This window comes from Mobula hypostoma, chromosome 6 (assembly GCF_963921235.1).
Source record: "Mobula hypostoma chromosome 6, sMobHyp1.1, whole genome shotgun sequence".
NCBI lineage: Eukaryota > Metazoa > Chordata > Chondrichthyes > Myliobatiformes > Myliobatidae > Mobula > Mobula hypostoma.
This window is the reverse complement of record NC_086102.1, coordinates 34,796,250-34,822,032: the sequence shown is the minus strand read 5'-3', so window position 1 is coordinate 34,822,032 and position 25,783 is coordinate 34,796,250. Positions and strand designations below refer to the sequence as shown.

The following is a 25,783-nucleotide window of genomic DNA, read 5'->3' as shown; positions in this document are numbered from 1 at the left end:
ATTCTCAATATAACTTATGTATACCTCTTATAGTACTAAGTTCTTTTAGCAACAAGCAATGGCATTTTATTGGCAGTATTAATTAGTATTATAGCAGACATACCACCTCTCCCGGAAGATCCGGGAGTCTCCCGCATATCGATAGTGGCTCCCTGATGCCCGGAAATTATATACAATATCCCGGAAATAGATTTTTTTTGAGAGGGAGAGTGAGCATCCTGATTGATCTCTCTTCGTGCTGAGAGTGGTCCCCAACCACCGGGCCGTGAGGAAACAATATGATTTGGCGATATGTAACGATATGAGTCATTTGCACCTTTCCTCATTCCCTGTCAAGCACTGTTGAACTTGAACGCACGCAAGATCATTACGCGCGCGTCATCCATGTCATCGCGGGAAGAAGATCGACTCCTCGAGCTTATAAATGACGGCGGGCTGAAAAGTTTGTTTGACATAACATCTCTGCCGGCATTCTGGATCAAAGTCAAGGCTAAATATCCTGAGATAGCCACGAAAGCACTGAAAACGTTGCTTCCATTTCCAACATCATATCGCTGCGAAGCGGAGTTTTCTGCAATGAATGCAACGAAAACTAAATTGTGGAATAGACTGGACATAAGGACCCCCCTTCGAGTATCGCTGTCTCCCCTCACCCCTCGATGGGACCGCCTTGTTGCAGGAAAACAAGCCCAGGGCTCGTACTGATTCAGCAATATTGGTGTGTTGCAATGATTTTATCTGTTCAAACGTGGAAAATATGTGCTGTGTGTTTAATATCGAAACGTTACTTAAAATGTTATGATGCTATTGACTTATCACCTATATTCCGGTCGTGATTAACAACCACCGCCCCCCGCCCCGGGTCAGCCGGTCCGCAAGAATATTATCAATATTAAAACGGTCTGCGGTGCAAAAAATGTTGGGGACCCCTGCTAAGTAGACCTATCAGTTTTCTCTGTGGGCGGGTTTTACAGTCGACCTCAAAAATAATGACAGTGTTGCTCGCTGCACTGTTTGCAACAGTGACTTTTCTATTGCCCATGGTGGGTTAAAATGTAAAAGACATGTTGAGGTGAGTTTAACAGGTGTCATTACAGCATAGCTAACGTTATTTAAACTAGCTGGCTAGCTGCTAAGGAGCTACGCTATTGATGTCCTACGTGATGAGGCCAAACTCCCTGTAGACTTGCTTAAGGTTGTAATAGAATAAACATGATAATATAAGCACATATTTTAATGTCGCATTTGCTGCATATACCCAACTTGGTTTACAGATTAGACAAAATCACTAAACAAAGTATTACATACACCCTTGGAGGTCGACGGGCGGGGGTGGGGTGCGTGGGATATGGTGTTGCGAGGGGGTGGGGGTGCTAACCTCCCTGAAATGAGTTTTTGCAGGGTGGGATGTCTGTTATAGAATGATGTGGCACATATATAGGCCTTTCATAAGGCCGTTGATTGTCTCAATAACTTTTCCTGGGTGCTTTGTTATATTTAGCAACAAATTCAGGTATTTTTTTTAATAGGAAGGTACTGGGCGTTTCTCATTTCTGATGAAAGGTCTTTGACCTGGAATATTGGACATTTGTCCTTCACAGCCACTACCTGCCCTGCCGAGCTGTTTTTTTTTTCAGGACTTCGGAATCAAAGATTTTTATTCATTGTCTGTAGATCGTTCGTTTGTTTTCTTTCTCTCACCCTCAAAGTGCCGAGCCATTCTGACTTCGGACCAGCATTGGCCGCGGAGAGAAGGCCGACACTCCTCTCGTTACCATGGCCCCTCTCCATTATCCTGAGGACAAATATCAGATGAATTTTTTTTTAAATTTGAAGAACTGAGAACGAACCCGTATCACCTGACATGTCCCGTGAGGGACCGTCCCCAAGAAAGTCGCGGCTTTAACCAACAGAGCAATAGCAGCCATGTGCCAAAGAATGGTCGTCCGGTTCAAGGGTCACGATGGCCTTATGTCATCTCCGGTTGTGCAGCAGCCATTTTATCTTTCCGAGGAACCTTTCCCGCTCCCTACGGCCGAAACCAACCAACGTTTAATAAATAAAATATCTAAACAATTTTTAGTTTAAAAATATTATTTGTTTTTAAACGTAAACCGGGGAGGCCTCGGCGGCAGCCGGCCTGACCGCAGGGGCAGTGACATGTCGAACGAGGAGAGTTACAAAGCGATCATCCGGTACCTGACCAACGAGAAGGAACCTTATGCGCCGGGGACCGAGGGCAACGTCAAGAGGAAGATCCGCAAGGCCGCCGCCTGCTACGTGGTGCGGCGCGGAACCCTGTACTACCAGAAGAAGCGCAAGGACCGCGACGAGTTCGATGAGTTGGAGGTAGTGCTGGAGGCCAGCACTCGCCGGGAGCTGATCGCCTCGTTCCACGAGAGCGCCGAGGGCATCCACTTCACCCGGGACCAGACTTGGAGGAACATCTCGCAGAGCTACTGGTGGAGAGGTGAGGATTACGGAGGGAGAACGGCTACGGGGCTTGTGCCTCACCCCGGACTAGAGACATGACCGGAAGTTACTTTGGGGAGGATAGTGAGAAGGGCAACCACATGTGAGAGGAGGAGGAGTGAGAAAATTGGAGTGCACATCCCTCAGGACCTGCCGTAGGGTATAATCTGGCAGAGCTGCTGGTTAAGAATTGGAAGAACGGAGATGCAGGGAGCGGGAAAGAAGGGACGAGACGTGGAAGGGGGGTGGTTATCGGGTTTTTTGCTTCACCCTGAATCAGACGCTAAGTTACTTTCATAGTCATAGTCATAGTCATACTTTATTGATCCCGGGGGAAATTGGTTTTCGTTACAGTTGCACCATAAACAATAAATAGTAATAGAACCATAAATAGTAATATGTAAATTATGTCAGTAAATTATGAAATGTCTAGGACCAGCCTATTGGATCAGGGTGTCTGACCCTCCAAGGGAGGAGTTGTAAAGTTTGATGGCCACAGGCAGGAATACTTCCTATGACGCTCTGTATTGCATCTCGGTGGAATGAGTCTTCGGCTGAATGTACTCCTGTGCCCAACCAGTACATTATGTAGTGGATGGGAGACATTGACCAAGATGGCATGCAACTTAGTCAGCATCCTCTTTTCAGACACCACTGTGAGAGAGTCCAGTTCCATCCCCACAACATCACTGGCCTTACGAATGAGTTTGTTGATTCTGTTGGTGTCTGCTGCCCCAGCACACAACAGCAAACATGATGGCACTGGCCACCACAGACTCGTAGAACATCCTCAGCATCGTCAGACATATGTTAAAGGACCTCAGTCTCCTCAGGAAATAGAGACGGCTCTGACCCTTCTTGTAGACAGCCTCAGTGTTCTTTGACCAGTCCAGTTTATTGTCAATTCGTATCTCCAGGTATTTGTAATCCTCCACCATGTATTTGAGGTGTAGGGGCGGTCTTCTTGGAGAGAGTACTAGTGGAGATGGCGCATAGAAGGGCGATCACAAGGGGGCTTCGACTTCACTCGGGACGAGTGTGGAAAAACATTATTTGAAGCACCTGTTGGAAGGCGGGTGGTGAAGAAGGCATCAAGAACCTCTGAAGAATAGGCGGTGAAGGTGGCAGAGAACGTATAGACAGCAGCCGTGTTTTGGGGAAAAAGTGAACAGGATCAGAACTGGAGGAAAGTTGTGGGACAGTGGGCAGAGGAGTGAGAAAACAGGGATCGGAATGTGGAGGGAGTTGAGAAAATGGGAAAAACAAGAGTGATGGCAAGACAATTTACTTTGAATACAACCTGATTTTAGAACGTTTCCATGCCAAATAATTGGTGAAGAAATGGGGGGAGTGTGGTCCTATGTGTTAGCGGTCGAGTGACTTGGGTGTGTGGTTTATTTGGTGGGGCAAGGGCAGTGGTGAAGGGAGAGGGGACTGCTGATAAGTAGGCGGTGACAGTAAATGGAGTCGATAATTGTCTGTTATGAAGATCAGTAATGGGTATTCTAATCAGTGACAGCATCGAAAAAGTCTTTTTAAAGGTGTTTTGAGAGTGAATCGAATGACATCGATTGGCGTTTGATGCTCAGAGAAGCAATGATATTTGGAAGTATTTGATTTTCCTTCCCATAACTTTAGCACTGAAGTTTTACGAGTCTCTTGACTATTATAAAAGCAGGTCAGGCGTTATCAGTGGTGTGGAAAACAGGGATAACACTTCCGGCCACTGACCTTTAATCAAAACCAGGAAAATTCAGAAATCTAGCTTTTGGAGAAGTAAAGGGGTGGGGAGAACAAAGGGGTTAACTGAGACGTGGTGAGGAAAGATTATTAATTGGAGGAGATGCATGTAGGGGAAATGCCTGTAGTGTGAGCTATGTGTCATTGCAGTTGCTGGAAATCTGATGTAGTGAGAATGCTGGAAATAGTGAGCAGCTTAGGTAAGGTCAGTAGAGAGAAAGAAAAATCTGTCCAGTTCTAATGCAAACGTTTGAATCTGAAGTTAATGAAGCCACTGTTGTGCTGAAGTTCTGTAACATGGCTGCCCGAAAGATGAGCTGGTGACTTACACTGTGCCAACTAGGTCCAGTATAGAGAATTGAAATGACAGGCAACTAATGCTCAGCATCACCTACTTTATACTTTATTGTCGCTAAACAATTGATACTAGAACGTACAATCATCACAGTGATATTTGATTCTGCGCTTCGCGCTCCCTGGAGTACAAATCGATAGTAAAATATTAAAAATTTAAATTATAAATCATAAATAAAAAACAGAAAAGGGAATGTAAGGTAGTGCAAAAAAACCGAGAGGCAGGTCCGGATATTTGGAGGGTATGGCTCAGATCCGGGTCAGGATCCATTCAGCAGTCTTATCACAGTTGGAAAGAAGCTGTTCGCAAATCTGGCTGTACAAGTCTTCAAGCTCCTGAGCCTTCTCCCGGAGGGAAGAGGGACAAAAAGTGTGTTGGCTGGTTGGGTTGTGTCCTTGATTATCCTGGCACCTGTGTGTATTGAATAGAAACGGAACTTCAATGTGAAAGATTGAATGTGAGCTTCTTCAATGCAATACACTAAACTGGAAGAAGTACAAGTGAATCATTTTTAACCATGTCCCCTCCAGGTTAATTTTGGAAGTCTTTTTTAAAATCACTTTTTTCCATTTTTTTTCATAGATTTGATGAATTGAACTCTCTTTTATTTCCTAAATTAGCAGTGCCATTTTGTTTCATTTTCAGGTATATTTAAGCAAGTGAAAGACTATATCAAGGAATGTATTCAATGCAAGGAAAAGATCGATCGAAACAAGTCAGTATGTGCCGATACAATGGAAATGTTGGAACAGCTAGGCATAGACGTTCCAGTGGCGGGTAATGGCAATGAAACTGATGATGAATTGAGTAACTCGGGGGGAAGAGCTGAAGCTCCCCCGAAGCCTACCAGAAAGAAAACGGCCCCAAAGCAGGAGTTGGTGTTTGTAAGTACCATTGATTCTATGGGTACTTAAGGGACTTTGGGGAGCTTCAACTGAAAGTATGAGTCTTACACGTTGATTTTAAGTTTTATTTATTAAAACGTATAATAACTAGACTGTTTTAATTTCTAGGCTAGCCTAGGAGATTAGAAAATGCCCCATTTGCACAGTATTTGATTCATTTAGTCACAAAGAACCTAACCTACGTGTGGAATGCAGGTAGCTGTTTCAGTCAGCTTGTAATACCAATTAACCACCTGTATAAGTTTTTTTGTACTCAAATTTCTCAATGCTCCCATGTTGCACCAAGGTTAAGATTTAATAATCATTCATACTGGTAAACTTAACAATGATGCTAGACAATAATATGGCAGATAAGAAAGCTACAATTATGTCATGTTTTTTACTTGTCAAGGCAAAGAATAAGAAGTAGGAAAACAAATATGTCTAAGAGTAGAGATCAAAGCAGTATGTTGTGGCTGCTATATATCCAGATGTATAAAGAAAATGATGATAAATATTCAATATCATGCAATCCATTTGGCCACATCACAGCATCCCCACTCATCCCACCTAGAATTATGTGCCAGTCATCCCAAACTGATCTGCTGAATCTAATGATCTGCTTTGAACTGTATCAAAGCATTAGCAGAACATTAAAAAAGGCCATGCTCTCAAAATACTAGTGATATTCACAACAACACAGTTTAGGCTTGACATTGCTAGCAGAGGGTTTTGCATCTCGATAATTAGATATTTTTAAATGATAAAATAAATACAAAATATTAAGAGCTCATCATTCAGAACTTCAAGCATGTTTTGCCTTTTAAAAGATCACAATTCATCTCTGTGTAACTTTAATTATGCCTCTTGTTTACCTTTTGAACCACCCCCCCCACTTTGCTAATTGATTATCTGTTTTATCTCAACCTTTAAAATGTTTAAAGATTCTGATTCTGTTTGCATTGCCTCCTCGAGGAAGATAATTTTAAAGATGTATGATCATCTGTGAGGGAATTTGATCACATCACTATGTTAAATGAACAACCCCTTATATACCATGTTTTTAAAAAGTGATCCCTCATTCTGTGTTCTTCTACAAAATTTAACATCCTCTTCAATCCACTCTTGTTAAGGCTCCATGGCATTGAATATTTTTCAATTAAAATAAAAATCAGCTTTTTAAAAAGTTAACCAAAATGCAAAATACACAGGAATAATTTTAAGCCTTAAGTGAATTTTTTCCAAAGCAATTTTCTTTTATCTTCTCTATTTATTGCCTCCGATTCTCTCAGTCCCCATTAAGATTAAACAGTCTATGATCTGTGAGCCAAGTGCCACCTGCCTCCCCCACCAAATCTTTATCCTGGGTAATCCCAGGAAGACCAGGAGCTCCAGTACTAGATGCTATAAGAAGGTCAGTAGTGGAGTCTGCCCTGGACTTCTGCATTTCACAGTGCTTGTCTTGAAGTACGAGATTTCAGTTTCAATGGCTTGAGTACCAATGGTTCCAAGCTTTCCAACTGAAGTTAGATAAATAATGTTTTAAAAGCATGTGAAACTATAATTTTGAGGTAAATTATTTCAATTTTTAACTCAGTGCACGCTTAAGTTTGGCCTTATTACATCTTGCTTATGAAAAGTATGCTCAACTTCATTTTCATGACCAGCAATATGGATAATTTCTGTTAATTGACCTACACCAACCACTAAGAAACAATTAAAAACAACTACAGAAACTGAAGTCACTAGGTAATAACCTAGATTTGATTTTCCCCACTTTCTGAGGTATTTATATCTTGCAGCACATTCCGTTGTCATACAGAATTACACAGCATGGAAACTAGCCATTGAGTTCAATAATCTCTGCCAGTTTATGCTCTATATAAAGAACCTCATCTGTCATTTCATCTCACACCTACCCAGATTCCCTTGTATTCCTTTCTTTCTTCTGTATCTACCAAGCTTTTTAAAAAAGACAGTAATTAAAACTAGTGATTTGCCTGTTCTCATACCAAAGCCTGGAGTCACGACAGTACCAAAGCCACATGTAGGTTTAATGAATACTTCAGGACAAATTTCTTTGTGCAGAATTGTTTATATGATTTATTGTTTATTGCATGTTTTGCATATTTGTGACCACTTGTTGTGGATAGCCCCAGAAATAGAAGTATTGCTCTGATTCCTGAAACAATCAAACCAATCTGTAATTTGAAAGCACTCTAGCAGTGCAAGTTGAAGTAGTAATGGCACTTTTAGTAGTTCTGAAGAAGTTCATAACCAGACAATTGTTGGTTGACCTAAATCATGTTGACACAAATTTGGAATTGCCGTGTAAATTGTTTTATTCAGGTGGATAGCAAGGGCCTTGTGAAACAGGAATCTGAAAAACACTGCCAAATAGTGCTAGAACAGTTGAATTTTCAGAGACTGTCCAACCAGTTCTGTGATGTCACGCTCCTGATCGAGGGAGAGGAGTACAAAGCACACAAGTCCGTTCTGGCAGCAAGCAGTGAATATTTTCGAGACCTCTTCATTGAAAAGGGAGCAGTCTCCAGTCATGAAGCGGTTGTGGACCTTTCAGGTACGAAAAAATCGAGTATCTATGTTTATATCATGTCTGGAAATCACAGAAATAGCACTATTATTTCATCTTGCAAAGGAATGTGGGAAATTAATCAAATGATAGGAAATAATGGCAACAAAGATGATGTTTTAAATCAAAAGTATTTACGCTTATTGACCTTCATGCGGCCTTGATTGTAGTATTTTAAAGCTGCTATATGTAGTGAAACCAGGAAAGTACGATGTTTATTATTTTCTTTGACTGTGATCCTGCTTCCTCCTTTTTTTTGTTCTTGTTTGTATTTTTCTCCCGAGTCCTCTCTACCACACCCATATGGCCCAGTGCAATTAGACAGATGCTCTGCACCCTGATGACACTATGATGGATCAGCTATTCATTTGCAGAACACATTACTTATCGTTTTATTCACCACTGGACCCCTCCTCAAAAAGTTGAAGAAATGATGGAATCATTTGTTTCTATTATCTTTCACTTTTAATATCTGAAATTTGATGAGGTTGCTTGCGTGCTTGTTTTCCCTTGTGGGCATCTCATTATCTTGTTATTAAATTTCTCCATTTGACTTTTGGTATACTGTGGTGAATTGTCATAAATTTGCCTTGTAATGGGTAAATAACTGCTTTGATTTTTATAAAGAAATGGAGATTATATTTTCATTTCTGTGATAAATATTAAATTTGGGATTTAAGAGTCTTTAATGGAAAGATTTGTGTAACTTGCATGTTTCTGATTATGAGCAACTAATTGAAATATGAATTGTGCTTGTTTTTTTATACTATTTACTGCGGTAAGTTTCATGAATACACAATATCTTTCCCAGAAATTGTGCAACTTAATCCTTGATACTTTTCTTAAAACGTTGAAGCAAACACCATGAAATATGTAGTTACAGTGTCCTAGTTCTCCCAACATTTTCCTGACTTTTGGTTATAACAACCAGAGATTCTGCAAAAGGGACAGTTGTACTAGTATTCTTTTGCTTTTGGACATTTGACATGAGTGCTCCAACGTAGTAAGTGACCAAACTGTTGGGTAGTATATTTATAATTATTGTTAGTTTTAAATAACATCCTTATAAATCTTTTCACTTTTTACATTCTTTTGCAGGCTTTAATAAAACAAGTTTTCTTCCATTGTTGGAATTTGCTTATACGTCTGTCTTAGCATTTGATTTCTGTCATATGGCTGATGTTGCCACGTTGGCACGTCATCTACTAATGTATGAAGTTCTGGAGATGTGTGAACATGTGCATAAACAGCTAGAGGAAAGGAAGATTACTGTGTACCAAAAGGGAGATGTAAAAACTGTAAATTCCAGAGTCCATGCCACCGAGGTGGAGCTGCCTGTGGATGTTAATACTTTAGAACAACCAGAGCCTGAAGCTATTGAAAGCACTGCTGATGGCTCCATAACTGTGTTACTGCAAGAGCCTATACAAATTCCCGTACCTGTTGAAGCCCCTGCATCTGGTGTGGAAGATGAGGCCCCAAAAGATGCTGTGATGTATGAATCACAAACGACACACACAACTGAAGAACTGACGGTTCAGCAAATTCAGGGTATTCTCGACTGCTCTGTGGAAAACGGTGGTGCTGAAAACAATCATGTCAATGAGCAAATTGAACCAATGGAGCCTAGTGTAAGCACGCCAAATCTGGAAAGTACAGAGAATAATGCCCAGGATGTGGCAGAAACCCCAACTACCAGTGAACAGACGGATGTGCCTATTGTAAATGGGAATGAGAGTGAGAATCAGCAGAAGGAGAATTTGACAGAGATCCAAAATTCTTGTACGTCAGATGTGCCAAAACGAAAGCGTGGTAGGCCACCAAAATTATATGACAAACAGAAATCAGTTGCTGTAGCCTCTTCTTCCAAATGCCTCTTAGATGATACTTACAAAAGCAGGTTACGACAACGTACTTTAGCTGAAGGTGGATATATTCGGTTACACAAAGGCACAGAGAAGAAATTGCGAGCCAGGAAAAGCAACCTAAAATCTGCAACACAACAGGTATGAAATGTAACTCCAAATGAGTTTTTCATGTGCAGGTACAGGTTTCCCCCGCCATCCGAAGGTAGAGCGTTCCTATAAAACGGTTCGTAAGCCGGAATGTCGTAAAGCAAAGAAGCAATTACCATTTATTTATATGGGAAAAATTTGTGAGCGTTCGCAGACCCAAAAATAACCTACCAAATCATGCCAAATAACACATAAAACCTAAACTAACAGTAACATATCGTAAAAGCAGGAATGATATGATAAATACACAGCCTATATAAAGTAGAAATACTTCTCTACAACCATTGCCACACTGTTCTCCGTAGCAAAAGTCTCACGCAAGTGCTCTCGGCAGAAACACTCTCTCCAGTAACCTTTAAACTATGAAGCTGCCAAATCATATCAAATAACAGCGGTACAGCGGTAGCCGGGATGCACCCAGCACATCTAATAAAAAAAAGCCGAAATAAACAAGTTAATTAATTAGGTGCATCCCGACACGTAAATGTCGGCGCAGCGCAGATCAGAGGCGACGCAGTCAGCAATTGCCTCTGATCTGGGACGACATTTACGTGCCGGGCGGCACCTAATTAATTAGCTTGTTTATTTCGGCTTTTTTCTTAAAGATGTGCTGGGTGCGTCCCGGCTACCGCTGCATTCTCCGCGGCAATGTATCGGTCCACGGCCCGGGGATTGGGATGGTGGGGCACTGGGGTGTCACCTCATTGTCGATCAGGGCAGCCTCGATGTCGAAGGTCGAGGTTTGTCGTCTGATGTGGAAGGCTTGCTTGACTGCTTAGCCTCGCACATTTTTCTATCATACAGTTCTTTGTAAGCACTCAAACCATCCTGCGAATATGCCCTAAACCAACGTACCCTTTCAAAATTAAAGTCGTACTTTATCGTTGCAGCGAAAATCTCACACAGTTGCTTCACGTTCGGTTCCTGGACGACTTCACTTTCGATCCGTTCGCTACTGCATTTGGTTTCGATTGTTATCCTTTTCTCTTCCAATTGCATCAGCTCTTCGTCTATCACTTCTTGGTCATGGGATGCCAAAACCTCTTCAACATCATCTTTGTCAACTTCCACAAGCCAAACTCACTTTGTCCTTACTTCGTTCACCACAATCGAAACGCTTAATTATGTCTAGTTTTACGCTAAGTGTAACGCCCTTGAGAACTCTTTTAGGCTTTTCCGATACCTTAGAACTCACCTTGCTAACAGATGCTCAAAATAAATCGACATAAAGCACAGATGCTCACAGGCACGTGTTTAAGCAATGCCAGCTAGAATGTAGTTCCGGGGAGGAGTTTGGCTGCTCGGGGCGCGCGCTGCCTTTTATCGCACACTGCTTTTTTCATAACAGTGAAAACACCTTCTGTTAGCGAAAACAGGTAACTAATGTAGGTCTTTCGTAACAGTGAGGTTTCGTAAAGTGTTCGAAAAGCAGGGGACACCTATATAAAATTTAGTGCAACATGATATTTTTGATGTAATCTACTAAGGGAGTTCTCTTCTATAGTTTTCATGTGTCATACTCAGCAATATTTAGACTTTTTGAATTGAATTGACTATTATTTACATCCTTCACATACATGAGGAGTAAAAATATTTACATCTCTGTCTAAATGTGCAATTTATAGTAACTTGTAATAAATAGTATGTACAACAAGACGGTCAATATAACATAGAAATACAATTTGATCGGCGTGAAGAAATCAGTCTGATAGCCTGGTGGAAGAAGCTGTCCCAAAGCCTGTAGGTCCTGGCTTTTATGCTGTGGTACCGTTTCCCAGATGGTAGCAGCTGGAACAGTTTATGGTTGGGGTGACTTGAGTCCCCAATGATCCTTCGTGCTCTTTTTACATACCTGTCTTTGTAAATGTCCTGAATAGGGAGGTTCACATCCACAGATGTGCTGGATTGTCTGCACCACTCTCTGCAGAGTCCTGCGATTGAGGGAAGTACGGTTCCCATACAAGGCAGTGATGCAGCCAGTCAGGATGCTCTCAATTGTGCCCCTGTAGAAAGTCTTTAGGATATGGAGACTCATACCAAATTTCCTCAACCGTCTGAGATGAAAGAGGCGTAGTTGTGCTTTTTTCACCACATAGCCCATACGTACAGACCAGGTGAGATCCTCGGTGATGTGTATGCCGAGGAATTTAAAGCTGTTTACCCTCCCAACTGCAGATCCATTGATGTCAATAGGGGTTAGCCTGTCTCCATTCCTCCTATAGTCCACAACCTGCTCCTTTGTTTTTGCGACATTGAGGGAGAGGTTTTTTTGTGTCAAGGTGATGATTTCTTTGTTGGGTGCCCTGTTATTATTTGAAATTATGCCAATCAATGTAGTATCATCAGCAAATTTAATTAGCAGATTGGAGCTATGGGGGCGACACAGTCATAGGTGTACAGAGAGTAAAGGAGGGGGCTTAGGACACAGCCCTGAGGGGTACCTGTGTTGAGGGGCAGAGGTGAGGGAGCTCACTCTTACCATCTGTTGGCGATCGGACAGGAAGTCCAGGATCCAGCTGCACAAGGCAGGGTGAAGGCCTTGTTTTATTACAGCACTAAAAGTTTTGGGTTGATTTTGATTATAAATGCGCTAGAATTGATTGTCAATGCCCTTATAACTTTCTAAATATTGTACTGCATATAATGTATTTAATATTCTCTGTTGCTTTTCTTGGTTTGTTTTAGGGTAACATTGTTTGGCACTTTTATTTCATTCTTGTGCTGTGACATGTCTGTTCATGGCAACGTTTGTTGCTCATCATAATTACCCTGAAGTTTTAATGATAAACTACCATCTTCAGTGGTTGAATACGACCAAATGACTTAAGCTGCTTCTGAGAAAAGGGAATTGGAGTAGATTTGAAATCACAAGTGGCATTTATTGTGTGTGGATGGTAGGTTGAATAGCTAGAGAGACCTGAATGTCCTTGTCTATGAATCACTGAGAATTAATATGCAGTTTCTGTTTAGCAAGGTAAATAGCATTTGAGCAGTCTTGTCACAGTTTTATGTGCTACGAAGGGACTATATCTGGAATATTTGAACACATCTGGTCATTCCCCTACGATGGGAACAAGAAACACAGTATTGGGAATTGATTTCTGAGATGGTGGGTTTGTGGCATGAAGGAAGGATTTGAGTTTGGGAAGATCAGAGATGATTTTGTTGAAATGTGCATAATCGTAATGGCTTGACCAGGTAGATTCAGGGATGATGTCTCTCCCACCTGCAGTGTCCAGAACCTGGTGTTATTCTCTCAAAATAAAGGTTTGGTAATTCAAAGAGAGATGAAAGGAAATTTCTATATCCAGGGGCTAGTGAATCTTAAACAAAAAAATTCTACCCATGAGGACTGTGGATACTCAGTATCTAAGTATATTTAAAATGGAGATCAATAGATTTTTGAATATTAGAGTCATCAAGCATTTGAGGAATAGAGGAAGTGAAACTGAAGGGCTGAATGGCTGCCTTCTGTTTCTTATGTGCATGCTAAAATGTATATCTTTTCCACAAGTAATTCAATGAAATGCAACATATAATGAGTTGCGAAACTGTATAATGGTGATGTCCAAAGTTTGGGCACCAGTCATGGTTTGAGGTGTATGGTTAACTCTACTAATTGATGACTTTGTGAAGGGAAATAGACAAAGATTCTCTGTGCTAATCCTGCCTGTTAGTCTGTGAGCACTTGCATAAATAACAAATATTTATGCATATCAAAGCGGTTTCCTTGGCAAGATTCAGAGCCACGTTTCAGAGACTTGGGAATAGATTATTTGCCTACCATCACCTGCACATAACGTTTGCCCTTGGACAAGCACAGGGATAGTCAGCATGTTTGACTTCTTTCATCAGAATTGTTGTATAAATTAGGGCTTTATTTTGCTCAAGTGAACAGTAGAGCTATGTTGCTGGAGACTTGTATTTGTTGATACCCGTATCTATATTTAAAAAAATGAAAAACCTTCTTCCACAGGTTGCCCAGAAACTGGTGAAGAGAGGTAGAAAGATGCAACCAAAACGAACCACCATTGAAGGAGATGATGCAGAGGCGGAGCATAAATGTAATGAATGTGGAAAGGCTTTCCCCAAGCGTTACACCTTGATGATGCACATGATGACCCACAACAGAATCAAGGAATTTAAATGTCCAGTAAGAATTCTGAGAAATTGAAAAATAACTTCTTCCTGTAAAATGTATCCCTTTCTTTCTCCCTAGGCCTCCCGTCCCATGATCCTCCCCCTTCTCCAGCTCTGTATCCCTTTTGCCAATCAACTTTCCAGCTCTTAGCTTCATCCCTCCTCTTCCTGTCTTCTCCTATCATTTCAGATCTCTTTCCCCCTCCCACTTTCAAGTCTCTTACCATCTCTTCTTTCAGTTAGTCCTGACGTAGGGTCTCGGCCCGAAACATCGACTGTACTTCTTCCTATAGATGCTGCCTGGTCTGCTGCATTCCGCCAGCATTTTGTGTGTGTTGCATGTATCAGTATTATGCTTTTGATAGGAAGAATTTTAGATTTGTGGAGCAAGTTGCAATTTTTACAGATTGAGAGCACTTGCCATTGTCTGTATTTTCATGGTCTGTGTTCAATTATAACTTAACAGATACATCAATTATACGATACAGTATTGATCCATTCAGATGGAATGGTCTATGCTGAATTAGCTCCATTGTTCTTGTCTGAAGGTCAGTGATTAGGTCTCTCTATAATGCCTTCCTGTGAAGTACCAGCACACACTTTCTGTATTTTAAAAATAAAGGCTGTCTACGTACGCTTTCTATCAAGATGGTGCTGGGCTTCTGTTGAAAAAAAAACAAATGGACAGTAGAATTAATGCAAATAGTGAAACATATTCTATTCTAACATCTTTACTATGAGCAAAATATCAGATTCATTTCCTGTTGCTTTAGCTCTGTGAGAAGGAGTTCCTCTACAAAGCTTCCCTGCTTTCACATCTTCTGCGCCACAGGAGGACCACTGAGCAAATAGATGAGAGTCTTGCGGGTAGAACGAAGCGGCAGTTCATCTGTGACATCTGTGGAAAAACATTGCCAAAGCCTTATAACCTGCGACTTCATATGCTTAAGCACACGGGTGTCAAGCCACATGTGTGCAAGGTGAGAATTTATTTTTATCTGCATTTTAAGAAGAACCTTTTAATAGTGGCTACTACTGGAACAGAGTGTTTTCTTTGTTAAAAGTGCTATGAGTCTCCAGAGATTTAATATTATAATAGCAAGTTTTGAAATGACATCTAAATTTGACAATCTTGGAGAATTAAGGTGCTTTTAATTGGAATAGCTAAAGAAAAAAGTCACATGCAGCATACTTCTGCAAACTTTCTAATTGCATGTCTATTATTTTGATATTATTTCTCTCTTTGAATGATATACTTTTAGATCATAAATTCCTATTATAATTGCTAAGTTTCTAGAAATTAATAACTAATCAGGTATTATGGAACTGTCATCTTCAAATTTAAGAAAGAAATGTTCAGGGTCTCATTTTGATATGGTGTCAGCTACAGAAACTGATAGTTGTAATGCAGGGGGAAACAGCACCACTGCGCAAAGAAAGAAAACACCATGATATCCTCTTACTTGTACATTAGTCACTTCTACAAGTGTGAACAGTGGTTAAGGACAGGATCAGATTTGATTGCTAATAACAGCTGGTTGAACAACAAATGAGAAGGTAGACAGTGCTTTAATGTCGAAATCCTGAAGGGGATTGACGTTTCAGGATGGGAATGGATAATTTTAGGTTGTTGATCAGGCAACAAAAAATGTTATAATAATTTAACTTTCACTGTTCATTAGATATGTGGGAAGACTTTTGGCTATAAACACAGTCTAAGACTACACATGGCTCACCATGAAGGTAAAAGGGAATTTAGCTGTGAAATATGTGAAAAATCATTTGCTACAAAGCGCAGTCTTCAGGAGCACAGTAGTGTTCACACAGGTAAGGGAACAAAATGTTAGAATCCATCGTGCTAGTTTGCAGAAAATGTATGAGTTCTCAGTGTACTTTCTCCAGAAAGGTTTCGATGATTATGATATCTCTCCTTGCTTCATTTGTTTTGGTGGTGTTATATCTTATTAGCTAGAATTATGCTCAGGTGGGCAGGGAGGTGTGTGCTTGGGGGGCCTGATTGAGGTGTACAAAACAGAGAGGCTTGGACAGGCCAGATAAATGAAATATTTCTCCCTATCAGATTTAAGTTCCGGGGGAGATGTTTAGACAAGAAATGATGAGGAAATTCTCACCACAAGAATGATTGGAAACAGGAAAGCACTGCCTATGAAGGTGGTTAAAATGGGTGCTCTCACAATATTTAAGCATCTAGTCAATCACTTGAATTGGCCAGGAACAGAAGACCATTGAGCAAGGGCTGGTAAATGGAATTCAGATAGACTAGTACTTGGTAGTTGGCATGGCCAAAGGGACTGTTTCTGTGCCTTTGTGGCTCAGTGACTTTTCATATGTTATCCTGAGCTGAACTTCAGACCTCCTATCTCACCTCCTTGCCCCACAGTGTGCCTCTGGACTCATCTGAATACTTGCATTCTCTTCCATAGCCTTGTTACCACTACACTTCACTATTCCAAACCTTTCCTTATTCTTTTCTCTATAAACCAGCAAACATTTAAATCTCCTGCAATTCCAGTTTGCCTCTTGCTTCCAGATCGAGCAATGTCTGGATTTTAAATTTTCATCCTTACTTCAGCTCTTTTCATGTCTATGTACTTTTCAGGTCCACAATTCTTAGCTGTCTAACGTCTCCTCAGCAAACGTCTGACAACCTTGTGAAGTGGTATGAGAATATTTTGCTGCATTGTAGATACTTTCAAAATTGAAAATGTGTTCTAAACTCTATTCTCTTACCATGTCCTTTCCACAGCAGTTGTCTCAGGTTGCACTGGATTGGGTGCACCCACAGTATAAACTTTTTACTTAATTTTCTCTGTGTTGCTAAGATTAACTATGTCTGTTCATTGAATATCATTTGCCTCCCTAACTCTTTCTACACCACCCCCCCCCCCCCCACCACCACCATGAGGCCCTGTGGTACATTTGGTAGAGCTGCTGCTCAACAGTGCCAGAGAACAGGTACAATCCTGACTTGGCTCCTGTCTGAATGGAGCTTTACTGGTTCTCCATGTGAATGCACGGGTTTCCTAAAGACTTGCACATTGGTAAGTTAACTGGCCACAGTAAATTGTCCCTAGTGTATAGGTAAGTGTAGAATCTGTGGGCTGTAGATGAGAAAATGGGGAGAATAAAAATGGATTAATGTAGGATTGGTGTAAATGTGTGGTTAATGGTCAGTGTGGACTAGGTGGCCTTAAGAGCCTACTTGTGTTCATCTGTGGCTCTCCTTCCCTGGCTTCTGTATGAATTTCTGGTTAACTATGTGAAGGAGTTTGGTTTCTTCGTAAGACTCTAATCAATGAATAAAAGGACAGAATACTCTTGAACAAAAGTTAATTAGTCTTGCCTATCGTTTTCATTCTCCTTAATTGTTTTCATAAACTGGGAAACAACTACTACAGTTATATCGACATTTGATTTGTATTTTGATCCCCATTTCATATTCTGTTTCAATATTGTGCTTAAGTGATATTAAGTTTTGCTTGACATTTCAGGTGAATCCAAGTACCTCTGTCCAACTTGTGGAAAATGTTTCAAACGTGCCTCCGGTCTCAGCAAACATTTAAAAAGACATTTGCCGAAACCTGAAATCAGAAGCTTTCAATGTACCCAGTAAGTTAGTGGAATGATTCATTTACAAATGGTCTTTTATAGGATTTACATGGCAATGAAAACTAGGTTTGAAAATGGTGTATATACTTGGGTTGCACATTGACAGGGAGACAAAAAAATAGGAACTGGAAATAACTCAGACTCTTTAATGTCCTTGCCATTCAGAATCATTATAAAATATTTATCTTTCTTTTTAAAAAAAACTGATAACAAAAACAAAAATCCAGGTTAATATTTGCTTGACATAGGGAATTTCTGATACGATTTATCACCTTGACTACTTTCAACATATATGCTCTATGAGGTTGTGATTCCCTGAAGTCACTTTATGTTCTCTGACAAATTCTTCATCTTTAAAGTTGGAATAATTAAGAAGAGCTATTATATACTTTTATAGAGCTGGCTTTTTTATAAAATTGATTTTCACATAATAAAAATAAATGGATTCTGTAAAGGATTAGTTTCTATTCCATTACATTACTATATGTGAAGCAGAATCGAAGAATCTGTCGTTTTATATTTATGTTGAAAACGAGGGTAGGACCACTCCAGGACAAAGGAGGGAATTTGTGTCTAGAACTAGGGTAAATGGGTGAGATATTTAATACTACTTCATGTGTGTATTCACCAAGGAGAAGATGAATGCGGATGATAATAAGATCAGGGATGGTTATGTTGTTCTAGGACATGTTTGGGAGGGATGATGTGGTGTTCAGTCTTTTGAAGTAGTACCCAGGGCCTGGTGAGATCTATTCCTGAGCATTGTGTGAGGATATCTCTGTGTCTTTGACACAGATATTTGCATCTTCTGCAGGTACAGGCAAGGTCCTACAGCCAGTCTTGTTTTAGAAGGGAAATATGAATAATTCTGGAATTTATCCCTAAGAATCTTCTCAAATAAGTTCCCTACCTTGACATCAGTGATAGGAAACCTACTGGACAGGACTTACTCGTATCTGGAAAAGCAAGGGCATGTTGGAAATAGTCAGCATGGTTTTGTGTGGGGAGGTCATGCCTCACATTCCTAATTGAGTTTTATTAAGTGATGCAAAAATGAATTGATTGAGGGCAGGACGATGGAAGTTCTCTACATAGACGGCATATGGGATCCATTGTGACTTGGTGGGTTAATTTAAAAATTGGAATTGGCTATAGAAAACAAAGGGTGTATCCTAACTGGAGATCTGTGGCCAGTGGTTTTGACAGGAATTAGTGATGGGACCATTGTCATTTATGAGATGAGATCTGGGCGAAAATTTAGGTAAGCTGATTAATGAGTTTGTAGAAGGCAAATGAATTGGAGTTGTAAATAGTAAGGACCGTTGTCAATGGATAGTCGCACATACATCATTTGCAAATATGGACGGAGAAATGGCAGGTGGAGTTTCATCTAGACAAGTATGAAATGGTGCAATTTGGGAGTTCAAATGTAAGAGGGAAGTATATAATAAAAGACACCCTTAGGAGATTTGACGTACAGAGGGACCTTGTGGCTCACGATTTGTGTGGTTTCATTGATCAGGGCATTGTGTATAAAAGTTGGAAACTCGTGGTAGCTGTATAAAGCTATGGTGAGGCGACTATTCTTGTGAAGTTCTACTTGCTGCTTTATCGGAAGAATGTTGCAGCTTTGGAGAGGGTGCAGAATAGTTCCATAGGATATTGCTTGGAATAGAGGCAACATTGACAAGTCTAGGTTATTTTCTCTGGAATGTTGGAAGCTGTAGGGCAATGTGGTAGATGTATATAAAATTATGAGAGACTGTAGATAGGGTAGATAGCCTTTATCCAGATGAAAATGTGAAATACTTGAAGGCATAACTTAAGGGGGAAGGGGGTAAGTTTAAAGGAGATTTGTGAGCTAAGTATTTTTGCAGACTGGGAGGTGCCTGGTAGGCACTGCAAGGGAGATTGTGGATGCAGATATGATAGCAACTTTTAAAGGACATTTATACCTGCACATGAACAGGCATGAGATATAGACCATGTATGGTCATTATAATTGGTACAGGCATTGTGGGCTGAGGGGCTTATTCCTATGTTGTACTGTTCTGTTTTATGTCAGAGTGAATGGGCACAAGGTAGAAAAATGGATGGAGATTATTACATTTATGGTTTTGTGTTAATGTAGTTCAGAACTGATATGTTTGGATTATTCAATATTAAGATCCTCTATTGTGCCATTTAATTTTAGATTCCTGGCTTCATTTTTACACTTACTGTTTAAGTTTTGTATTGCTAATTTATCATGATACTGCAAACCTATTGGAAGATTCATTATAGTTGAAATGAAAACTTTTTCTTTGAGAGGATACCTTCATTTTTGTAGATGTGAACGAAGTTTTTACGAAGCACGTGACCTGCAGCAACACATGTACAAGCATCTTGGTGTTAAACCATTTCAGTGCCAGATCTGTGGGAAGTGCTACAGCTGGAAGAAGGACTGGTATTCTCATGTAAAAGCACATTCTGTTACTGAGCCATACAAGTGAGTACAGTGCAGTGTATGTTACAAAAGTTATAGCAATTCGGTTGTAGGAATGTTATTTATATTACATCAATGTACGTAATGGTTTGAATATTAAATGAAAACTTTAAAGAATGCAAGATCAGATGTGTTTACAGTAAGTCCCCGGGTTAAGAACGTCCAACTTACAGACAACTCGTACTTATGAACGGACTGCCATAAAGCCTGTTATATTAAAAATTTGAGTTAAATACAATGGTCCGTAATAATGAACACACGCACTACTTTGATGCTCATGAAAACATTGCGCGGCTTCAGCAATTCATTGGCTCGAGGAAGGAGAACACCATCCGCCATTTTAAGTCGGATCACATTGCCGTTAACACTGTTGTGTGTGTGTGTGTAGCTCTGTATTTGGCTTAAATTTTTCTCTTCTTTACCCTTGTAACCATGCCTCCAAAGTGTAAATCTGATGCAAGTGCTGGTGAAGGAGGTAAGTTATTAACTTCAAACTTTCTGCATTTTCACTCAGAGTTGACCTGCACGTGCATGTAACGAGAGCTGTATAACTCATCTCCTTCTACCTTAGGCCACGAACTTATCATTCACCCCTGCTGTGGACCCCCTGGAGGTCCAAGACCTGCTCGATACACGCACATGCAGTTCAACTCTTTCAGTGATAATGCAGAAAGTTTGAAGTTAATAACTCATCTCCTTTTACCTTAGGCCACTAACTTAATCAATCACCCTTGCTGTGGACCACTTCTACAAAGAAGGGATCTGTATGCTCCACGACTGCTGGACTAAGTGTGTACATGTAGGAGGGGACTATACTGAAAAATAAATGTGCTGGGTTTTCTAAAATTGACTCCTTCTACCGTACGCTACAAAGTTATCAATCACCCCTCATATGAGAAGTCAAATAAGGACATACATAGTAAATGGTGTTGCCCTGGGCAATAGTGTTGAACAAAGAGAGCTAGGGGTACAGGTATATATTTCCTAGGTGTATAAGATGATGAGAGGCATTGATCATGTGGATAGCCAGAGGCTTTTTCCCAGGGCTGCAGTAGTTTACACGGGGGGGCATAGTTTTAAGATGCTTGGAAGTGTCAGGGGGGTGTCAGTTTTTCCACACAGAGTGATGGGTGCGTGGAATGCACAGCCAGTGACGGTGGTAGAGGGGGATACAATAGGGTCTTTTAAGAGACTCTTAGATAGGTACATGGAGCTTAGGAAAATAGAGGGCTATGTGGTAGGGAAATTCTAGGCAGCTTCTAGAGTAGGTTACGTGGTTGACACAATATTGTGGGCCAAAAGACCTGTAATGTGCTGTAGATTTCTATGTTTCCCAGAAAGTGGCAGCACGGATAGACTTGAGGGAAGCATCTGACATCTTTGCTTTCATTTGCTGAGGTATCGAGTACAAGAGTTGTGATGTATAATTAAAGTTGACAAAGCTTTGGTTACAACACACATGGTGTTCAGTGTGCAGTTCTGGTTGCCACACTACCACTACAGTAAAGATGTGATTAAGCTAGAGAGAGTGCAGAAAAGATTCTCAAGGATGTTATCTGGATTGGAGGACCTGAGTTACAAGGAGAGGTTGGATAAATTGGTGAAAAAATCATTGCTGTCTGGAATGAGCTGCTATAGGAGATGGTGGAGGCAAGGACAGTAACAACATTTAAGAGGCATTTGAACAGGTAGTTGAATGGGCAAGGCATAGACAAATACAGAATTAATTCAGGCAGGTGGATTGGTATAGATAAGCATAGACGTAGTGGGCTATGGGACCTGTTTCTGTGCTTTATAACTCTATGACTAATTTGAGATCTAGAAATTGTACAACCTGTGATATAAACAGCTCATCCTTTTATCACCTCTGGTTTGCATTGGTAATTTGTGCATCCAGATTTGTGTTTCCAGGATTGGGCTCCTTGTTCCCTCAGTGCAGTTGAAAACTGATGTCTGCTTGTCAGTCTGCCAGGAGATCATGATTCCAAATTAGAAACTTGTACCTGAGAAATTGCTTATTAATTTATAGATACCTTTATACTTTGTGTCTACTAGAAAGCCAAGTAACTAAACTTAATTCTGATTAGAGTTGTCTATTCGTTGCCATAATTCCTCTGGCTTGTTGAGGTCTGAATTCCACTCGTGGAAAAATAATCAGCTGAGACTTTTAAGAAACATATGGAAGTCCCATGTTGATATTTTCTACTTTCAGATGTAATGTTTGTGGAAAAGAATTCTTCGAAAAAGCTCTTTTTAGGCGACATGTCAAAAAAGCCACACATGGCAAGAAAGGCAGAGCTAAGCAGATGCTGGATCGTACTTGTGAACACTGTGGGAAGAAATTTTCACAACTTAGAGAATACCGGAGGCACATGAATAATCATCAAGGTAAACTGAAGTCATTATTGGCTTTAAACCTTGCCTTTCTATTATCGCATACTTTAACAACATGACAGGATTGAAATGCTGTGATAATTATGAAAAAAACTGAAGTTTCAAAATAAATCCACTGTCTATATTCCCTTTACATGACCTCTTATGTAAAGCTTTGATCCTCTGCTTGCCCTGTTGTTCAAAGTTCGCAATGGTTTGGCATTTTGCTATTTAGATAATGTTTGCCATGTTCTCCTTAAACTTGCTGGAGCAAATTTCCTGTACTCCCTTCTTCAACTGAAGTGGAAGTTTTTTTGCTGGGTTGCAGTTACATTTCTGAAGTAGTAGGATTAAGTGGATGGAATTTAAATTGATACTGAAAATCCCTCCAGAGGTACAAGGCAAAAAAAAAAATGGGGGAGTGCAATTCCAGCTAGTATCTAGAAATTATTTTGTTTTTCTCTTAGCTTTTTTTTCCCATTTCTTTTGTGCTGGATTTCTCGTCTTCTAGCCGAGACCCTTCATTAGGACTGGTGAAGGTTCTCGGCCTGAAGTATCGAATGTTTATTCCCCTCCATAGATGCTGCCTGACTTGCTGATTCCTCCAGCATTTTGTGTGTATTACTGTAAAACTAAAGTTATTTTGATAAAAGAAACTTTTAAAATTCTATTAATATAATTACTCCCATGCTATTCAGAAATCCTACTACCTTTGCAGAAAAATTATTGATGACAAATAATGTAAAAAGTAGTCTTAAAATGGGAAGTTAGCTCTCAGTTTTATGCTTTGCCTTCTCTACTGCCTGTACATAAAACTAAACTAATATAGAATATATTAAAAACATGCTGTAGTTAGTAGAGAGGGCTGCATGTTAATTGGTCAGCAACATTTAAAGGTGCTGCAGCCATCATGAAAAGGGACAAAGCTAAATCAGCATAATATTTGAAGAATAATATTGGTTCTCCGCTGCTTGAATAATTTTATTATGATTTTATTTTTATTCAGGTGTGAAGCCATTTGAATGTTTGACCTGTGGAGTAGCCTGGGCTGATGCACGCTCACTTAAACGGCATGTGCGAACACATACAGGAGAACGACCTTACGTCTGCCCAATATGTAACGATGCCTACATTGATGCTCGTAGTTTGCGGAAACATATGACTAAGTTTCATAAAGAGCACGTTCCTGGCAAAATAATGTTAGAGAAAGACACACTTCAGTTCCATAATCAGGGAACACAAGTAGAACATGCCATCAGAATCTTAGCTGCTGATATGCAAGATGAACTGGACAAATCAGATTTAATTGGTGAAGAAGTTGAGACTGTCATAGTGGCTGGAGAAGCTGTCGAGGCGGTTGAAGCCGTTGAAGCAGTGACTTCAGTGGAATCTGTTGAAGCTGTGGCTGTGGAAAGCCAAGATGAAGCATTGCCCACACTAACAGATCATGGAATTATGCAGGTGGTTAACTATGTACTATCTCAACAGCACGGACAGAAACTTAATGAAATTGGTGAAACTGTGGAAGTTGAGGTCGCCCATATTGCAGAGGCTGAAGAAAATGTGCAAGAAAACTGAAAATACTTGGAACGTATCCTGATAACTGATTGTGTGCATTAGATAATGTGGGAACTTGTTCATGTTCAATCATTTTCCCTGATCATATCCTGATCCTACAAAGGTTAGCATTATGTAACTGGCAGACTTTTACAAACGTATATTGAACTCCTCACAGAGAAGGAATTCAAAGTTGGTAAGTGACGATAATAATAAAGGAAAAGTCTGAGTTCTAAAACCAAAATATATTTTCAACTGCTTACATTTATGAGATGTGCCAGTAGCATTCTGCAGTAAAGCTTGAGCTTCCAGCAATTTTAGTTGCAATTGCAAGCTTTTTTCGTCGTTTCCTTATTTTAAGCATTGGTAAAATCAGTGGAAACTGTCCTTTTTCAGCATTTTATCCAGGAGATCAGAATTTTGTAGATTGCAACACATAAACATAGAAATTCTTAAAATGGGCACATGTTTCATAACAAATTTCATGTATACTATTCAGGCAAGAATGGGTCAGATACACAAACTGAGCATGAAAGTGAAGAACTTACCTCATTTAACTTGTATATTTTGCAAGGATTCAGTAGAATTAGAAATGAACAGGGTGATGTATTTATAAACACAGTGCTTGTTCTGAATAAGTAGAAAGTAGATTTCCAGATTTGAAATTTAATTTTGACTTGAGGCCTGTTGGGATTATTTAAAGAAATGTTTGGACAAGTTAAGTTCTGATGATTCTTCCACAACTATTAACTTCCATAAAATCATTAATAAAGGATCATCATCTGAACATATGCTAGTTGTGATGAATTTATTTGGATAAAGTCTATCTTGAATGCATTTGGAAATTCCGCAAGATAGTTATATTCTTATGTGAAATTGCACAATTTCAGTTGTAAGGAAAGTGTTGTAAATCTAGAAATACTAATCTCAGGTAACAAGATTTGGTTTACTTTTCTTTGTCAAATAGGAGGCATTTGGTGGGCAAATGCGTGAAATGTAATTGATGTAAATAAATGTGCATATAATAGGTTTATATGTTTATGACTTTATGCATGTCTATAATTTTCTTAATTCAGTCACTGTTAATCAAACTGTGTATGTACATGTGACTTTAAAAATAATTTGCAAAAGACCTCCATGTAATATAGAACACAGAAAAAATGGCTGTTTTCCTAATGATCTTGGCATTCCAGAAATATATATTAGGGGAAAAAACTATTTAAAAGTGCAATCAGGATTTTTTTTTTCAATTGTAATTTGTCTTGTCTGGCTGTAAGCTTTCATGCATAATTATTAAAAAGGTAAAATCTCAATTAATTTGTCTTATTTTCTTATTTGTCAAAGATGACCAATTTTATATTAAAATTGTTTTGGTGTCAGTACGTTTCGGTTGTCTTGAGTCCTGAATTGAATTACATTTAAAGATATCACAGACTGCCTTTAGTACCCAACCACAAATGCCTTGAAGATGATGCCACCTTGAATGTTAGTATATTGATGCTAATGCAAAATAATTGTAGGACACCAGACTGGGCTCCA

At 39.8% G+C, this 25,783-nt stretch overlaps 1 protein-coding gene and 1 long non-coding RNA gene across 2 annotated transcripts; one reads left to right on the top strand and one right to left on the bottom strand.

The window, feature by feature from the left end:
* Positions 1-59: 59 nt before the first annotated feature.
* On the bottom strand, positions 60-2,329 carry LOC134347927 (uncharacterized). Its single transcript, XR_010018300.1, has 3 exons — positions 2,200-2,329; positions 1,851-2,029; positions 60-571 (listed from the first exon to the last, which is right to left on the bottom strand). It is a non-coding gene; the product is annotated as an uncharacterized LOC134347927 (long non-coding RNA).
* On the top strand, positions 2,003-25,545 carry zbtb11 (zinc finger and BTB domain containing 11). Its single transcript, XM_063050563.1, has 11 exons — positions 2,003-2,470; positions 5,213-5,451; positions 7,801-8,032; positions 9,143-10,050; positions 14,036-14,212; positions 14,973-15,179; positions 15,882-16,026; positions 17,712-17,829; positions 20,159-20,317; positions 22,527-22,702; positions 23,694-25,545. The coding sequence occupies exons 1-11, from the start codon at positions 2,161-2,163 to the stop codon at positions 24,263-24,265; spliced, it is 3,243 nt and encodes a 1,080-aa protein (XP_062906633.1). The 5' UTR covers positions 2,003-2,160; the 3' UTR covers positions 24,266-25,545.
* Positions 25,546-25,783: the final 238 nt, after the last annotated feature.